The following is a 6,855-nucleotide window of genomic DNA, read 5'->3' on the forward strand; positions in this document are numbered from 1 at the left end:
TTATAAGAAATTCGTTTACCTCGAATTCTGTGAAATTAAAGAATTCGCTTGGTTTTACGGTTCCTGCAAATTTTTCGAAACGGCAACGCTGGTCGATCAATATAAATGTTTATCTTCCCGGTGATTGGGTTGTAGTGCAAACAACACTAACAAATATAGCATAGTGTACAATTTCTCCCGATGTTCATTAACTAATAACAACGGGCGGCAATTAATTGATTAATGGCGCGCATACGCACGACTGTCTATCTCTGACCGACATTTTTCAGCGAATAAAGGACGCGGAAGATCGATACGGTGGTTCAACTATTTGAATAAACTGCTGCCAACGTGTTCCAAGAAATGCAAACGTTTAAAAAATAATTAACTAATCGCGATAATACAGATAAAACTCTAAGTTCTTATAATACCTATTAAAAATGCATTCCCAAGACTTTACTCTCTCAGACGATCTATAAACAAAAATTTCTGAAGTCTGAATCGGATACGACACATAATAAATAATATACTCGAACGATTTAACGATTACAAAATTTTTTAAAACTTTAAAAGTTGAGAAAATATTGTAGCAGCATGTTTTCGATATTACGAGGCACATTTAGCAGTGGAGAAACATAAAATGCGCAGGTGTGCTTAATAGCGAGCACAAGCTTCCATTCGGATTACCATAAGTTCCTTGAACACTCGAACTTCGTAAAAAGTCATCTATAAACATATTGGGGCTTATCCAATGTTTATGGCGTCAATTTCAGTCATCTCGCAGCTATTTCAAAGTACGTTTCGTTGGTGGCAAAGTCTCCTTTAATTTATAATAAGTCTCCTTTTAATTATTTAAAAAAAGGAAAGAACTTATGGGACACCCTAATACTATTTTCAATACTGTTTCAATTTAAATATTGCCAAGAGCTCAGACCGAAGTCAAGAAGGAACAGGTGAACGAAGACAACTAGGTGACAGCGGTTAACCCGTTGGATACGCCGGCAAAGTCGCCCTTGAATCTTTGCTGACAACGGGCACGGGAGTCGGTTAATTGCGCAGGATTGCCAATTATGGCGATTCCAAGGCAGCGCGAGGTGTCCCGGTTCGGCGACTACCAAGACCGGCCTTAGAGGGAGGGGGGGGGGGGGGGCCGAAAGCGATGAATCCTGATGGGAGAACTCGGTAAATTCGCGCTCAGTTAATTCTCAGTAGGGCACTTTAATTGCGAGTGTAAGCTACAAGCTCGAAGGTAGCTCGTAATGCAACTGCTTCGCATTAACATTCCCCGAGTAATTATGGAAATTCCGACAGCTCTGTCAGGTATCTTTAATGGCGTTAAAAGACAGAGTGACAGTTGGTCAAACTTCGCTCGGATAGCGATACGAGCCAACTCGCCTGATTTTGTTGCACACCTGGACGGTGCGCTGAGAAACTAACTTCAACGTCGCCCGGCACTTTGCCGGGTCGCTATGGATTGTATCCAACGTTTATTATACTACATTGGACTTCCATCGATGCTACTCGCTATCGAGGTTTATGTACAATTACAGTCTATTCAGGATTTTTTTAAATTTCAGTTGCATGCTGTTGACGTTAATTTTTAACTGCGTTTTAAAATTCTTTCTTACTGTAATTTATTTATATAACTATTGTATAATTATAATAAAAATTTCCAAACTCGCTGTAAAATTTAATAGAACTAATATATCGAATTAGTCAAATTAAAATTGAAAGTTAAAAAAGTGCAAAAGGTATCACAGCATAATAAGAAAGAAAATTACTGTTCCAAAGTCTTTAAAAAGATCCTGGAATAAATATAAAAATCTAACAGATTAGCATAAAAATTAATTCCCAAATCTGAACAAATAATTTCGTCATCCACACATGGATAACACAGTAGTCACAATGTTAAATGATTCTGTCATTGTAGCAGTTTTTAAACCTTATATTTGACAATTATCTTCCAAGCTAAGAAGCCTGAAACTAACTAAAAGATAGGATAATTAACGCGTTAAACAAATTTCTCCCATTCGTGGGCCCCACGGATCAGTTCGATCGGATATTTGGTTCAGCTAAATCTCGCAGTCTTCCAGCATTGTGATCAGTGTGTCCATTGAATAAGACGGGCCCCCGCGCGGTGAATGAAACCACGGATGCCGACAGCGCCAACCCGTTTCGATATCCACGGTTCAGATGCGAACACTTGAACTGCAAGTGCATCTGGCTCTGACTCCGGGGTTTAAGCTCGGCTCATCCCCCGTCCAGCTTTGATCGTACTCGACGAACTGATTGACGCGCAGAGACGTAATAACGCGAACAGCCCTTCTATTCGGCCGCAAACAATCCTTCGTATGTCGACGCACAGCGAATACCTTGTTTCACGAATCACGCACGAAATTTCGTGCTCGCTCGCCGATCTTCCGACTCGCTCGACCGTTCGGCATACCTTATACGGTATCCACCGGGCTTCTCGTGGGTTTGAACGCGTAATTTACAGCTTACCGACAACATCGTACTGTGACTCGCTGCAATGAACGATTGAGCCGTTTTATCGAGTCCCTGGGTAGGAACGTTGTTTCGTTTTTCGACAGAATTTCGTTTCGTAATAGTGTTAATAATTCGTTTATAGTGTTAATAGTTATATAGTGTTACTACTTAATTTAGTATTTTGTTAATAAAGGCACAGCTCTTCTATTAGCATAAGCTTTCTAAGTTGTGAAAAAGATTTTTTAGTTTTAGCTAGCTTTGATTCAACAAGATAGAATAATTTTTGTAACATTGGACCGAACCATTGTTATTCTTGTGAGATGAGAAAAGTTTATATAGTAGATGATGAATAAATATATTTTCGCGAAAATTGAAATTATAGCCTCGAATGAAAATTGATCATTGTCTTCTGTATTTTAACGAAATGTAAATGTAACCAAACATAGTTACTTAATAGAATTATAATTAATTCATTATAGGTATTTTATAAAATATCTCTATTCACAAAATAAATTAATGCAGACTTTAATCACTCCGCAAAATTCTAATTGAAAATTTTAATTCTCCGCAAAAATATCGCGCATTAAAATACTTGGAAAACTGACAAATAATATTTAACACTAATATATTATTACCATATTGTTACACAGCCCACTGCCGAAGCTCGGCAAACGCATACCACGGGAAAAGACACCGAAGAAAACTACCTTTAAACGAAAATTACCGTCTACATAAACGCGTTCCATAAATTAAGAATAAAGCTGCGTTAAATATCATTTTAAGCGTCGTGTAATTCCCGCAGACTTTCAGCCGCGCTCGCAAATCCGTGGATCTTGAAACTAGAACCGTGTTCCAGCGGGAACAATTTTCAAAACCATGGTGCCACGAACGTTCAAACAGCCGTTGCCACCCTTACAATCGGATTCCTTTTTTTATTATTGCAACTGCGACCTCAATTGACATCCGTCGCGACGACATTCAGCGATCGGGGCAATGGCAATTTCTTACGCGACAGAGAGGTATCGGTCACAGTTTCGATGAACTGGAATGCCGGAAAAGACCGTAAATTCGGGCGAGAAATCCGATCGCGATTTTTAAGCTCTCCGCGAGACTCATTGTTCGACTCGGCCGTTCCGAATCGGTGATTTATTACGCGCGGTGGATTATCGGTGATTTTTAGCAACCGGTAAGACCGCCGGGAAACTCTCTCAACCCTTTCGATAGCGAGATATCGCCGGTTCCACAATGCCGCAGAAACGATCCTAAAACGCGACACCTTATGTTAACACCTTATGTTAATAACAATTGATACCACGTTTTTTTATTTGCGCATAATTCGGTGCTAGAAAATATAATTTTGTGGACTGTATTTTTGATACAACTCGATTACTATTATCCCTCTTGCAATGATATTTGAATGATAGTGATGCTCTAATATTAATTTATTATTCTTTAATACTGCGATTTATTTTATCAATAAATGTTCCCCCGGGCTTAAAAAAATACCCGGGGGTAATTACGGATCTTCCTCTTCTGCGGGCGATTAAAGAAAAGAATATATAACAAATAACTAGCAAACAAAATTCAACATATAAATAAATCATTGGCAAATGTGTAATAAAGTCGACAAGCAAACGACTTGACGCAGCGTAAGAATTTCGCCATTTCCCCATAAGCAGACAATGTATAGTTTGCAAATGGAAATGGCCGACGAAAGCAAACCAGATATTTGCAATATTTCGCCGAAGATATCTCGGCGAAAGTAGCAAACGGGTTAAATTGCGAGGGCGAGGGAAATTAGCGGATCCGCGACGGATAGGCGAACCGTGAAAAAGATCTCTGTCCGCGCGAAGGGGTTCCGAGATTCTGCACCGGTTGGAATAATGCCGGTTCGCCGGGCTGCTGTCCGATTCGATTACCCTGACACAACCGTTCCTCAGGTGTTTTAGTATTTTAAGCGGCGGATGTCGTTCCCGGGCCAGCCGGATCGCAATCTTGCCGCGCCTTGAATTACGTAAGTCTGCAAGAAATTCCGCGGGAATTAATGCCAGCCCCATAAATAACGCCGTCCTTTATCTTACTTTCCATAAATGAGTACGAACAGCGATTTTTTCGCTCGGGAACTCGGGAATGGTCGAACGAGCTTACATCGTGAAAAGGCCACGGTCTGACTTATTTACCGACAAAAAAATGTGAAGTCGCCAATTTTTCGCGCGCCACGCGGGGACCGAGAGAACGGCAAAGAACGCTCGTGTTCTGAAAGTTACAGATTTCACGGGACTTTGTTGACTTTAAAAGCAGAAATTGTTCGATTTTCTTTCATGTTACTAGACATATCTGTGGAACTGTATAAAATATGGTTATAATAGTTGAAAGGTTACTTAGTTGTTTTATTTTGAGAAATAATGCTACTGGGTTAGTTAATATTTTCTCTGGTGATTCTGTTGTATTGTAATTGCAATAAATGTTATTGTAATAAATGTTAAACCCTTCACCCTGCGTTGTAATTGCAATAAATGTTAAACCCTTCATCCTACATTAGAATTGCAATAAATGTAATTGTAATAAAATTTAAATCTTTCATCCTACACTATGTTCAAACAGTAATTATTAATCTGTGGATCTTTATGCATTCTAAAACTATTATTATCTAATATTTTAAGATATTTAACGTGCCAAACGCAATTACTTTTTATTAATTCATACATCCCACCACATTCTAAAAATTTACACATGCACAAGTGCTCAAAGATCTGCAATATAATAATAATTATTATCCCTCCTACAATGATTCCTAATGAAACTGTAATTTCATATTTCAATATTTCAGCCCAAAATTATAGAACAATTTAGTTCGATATAATCACGGTTCAAAATGGCTGGATCAAAATGGCCGCGACGCAAAGATCAACCATCGTTCGATCTTCCATTATATTGTTTTAAGATATTTAACGTGGTAAATCCCCGGGGCCGATCTACCCAGTTTCAATCACCTGTTATATCGTTCGGCATTCAACGCCGGTCTATGAATAAATTTCCTTTCGGATCACCTGTGGATCAAGCCGACCCCCGACCGAGATAGCGGCACGCATCGCATTTTCGAGCGGCCCGGTAATCCGCGGGACGGAATCAATCGGAACATTGCTCGGAACACGACTTTCCCGTTTATTTTACCAGTTTTCAGAAACGTCATCCTATCCACGGGAATCGCGACAACGACTTAACCCTTTGACTACTGTTGGCGCCTATCGGCGTCCGAAACATGGCTTCCCGGTACTGCAGGCGCCAATAGGCGTCCAGATCAAATTTCGCCTGTTTCGCCCGTTTGTTAATAAATTGAATTATTAAATATTGTAAAAAAACCATAAAATTAATGTTCGCTTCAAGTAATATTGGTTTAATGCAATGGAATTCGGTATTTTGAATATTTTAATATACTTCCTCAGAAATGCATGTCTAACGAAAAACTTCGCAAATCTGTTGTAGCCAAAGGGTTAAACCGTTTCGTACCTTTCTCGGCCGGCTCGATGAATGAAATCGCGATCCCGTTGGCTGACCCACCCCTGCCCGCGCGCGCGCACGCCATACCACCTGTATTTACGACGCGTGATTAAACGCGGGTTAACCAATCGCGACTATTTCGTTATCATTCTAATTTCGAATTGGATTTCGCCTGGGCCGATATACTCGATCGGGTCACGCCGTTAACGTTCTGTAACGTCCCGCCATTCTGACGTCGATTATCCAATCGCGCCGGCCGTTTGCGAATCGTGCAATACAAGGATACATTAATTTTCAATTTTTTTTTCAAATAAGGAAAAATTATGCAAATCAGTATGATGAGTGGTAATATATTACTTTATATAATATTAGGTTGGTGCATATGAAATGTCGGATGTTTACGTAAATATATAAAACTGTGTATCTTTTTTCAAAAGCTGATGATTTAATCAAAATATGCCCCGTCTGCGTCACTGCACACTTTTCAACAAGATATCAATACAGAAATGCCTGTCTTAAACAAATTCTGATCTTTAGAATTCATGAACTCTGTTATGGAATATTTCAGCCTGCCTTCATTTATATACTATTTAGCCCGTAGAAACTCGGGCAGATTTCGAGCAGTTTTAGAACGGTGTTGCCATTACACGTTGTTCGGCTGAGGAATGTGACAGCGACCTGTCATAAATAATGTCGGGATTAAGAGAAATAGAACGAAGCCTAGCATGAAAAACGTAAACACTTGAGTTTTTCTTCTCTGACGTCAGCAATAAGACGTTGCCAGTAGGTTTGCCCTCGGGCGCGTGGCTGTTCCATTGCCCACCGCGCGAAGCATGTTAGACAGCTCTGCGCTCGCATTTCACCGCATTTTCGTAACTTCCCCTCTAC

The 6,855-nt window shown here is 39.8% G+C and overlaps 1 protein-coding gene across 1 annotated transcript in view; it reads right to left on the bottom strand.

Annotated features, from left to right (window-relative positions):
- Positions 1–633: 633 nt before the first annotated feature.
- Positions 634–6,855, bottom strand: part of LOC144470984 (26S proteasome non-ATPase regulatory subunit 1-like) — a 19,949-nt gene continuing 13,727 nt past the window's right edge. The window contains exon 10 of the mRNA XM_078182611.1: positions 634–705. Within this exon, the coding sequence (XP_078038737.1) occupies positions 634–705 (72 nt within the window). The remainder of the gene's footprint in view (positions 706–6,855) is intronic.

Source organism: Augochlora pura, chromosome 6 (genome assembly GCF_028453695.1).
Source record: "Augochlora pura isolate Apur16 chromosome 6, APUR_v2.2.1, whole genome shotgun sequence".
In the NCBI taxonomy this organism is placed as follows: Eukaryota; Metazoa; Arthropoda; class Insecta; order Hymenoptera; family Halictidae; genus Augochlora; species Augochlora pura.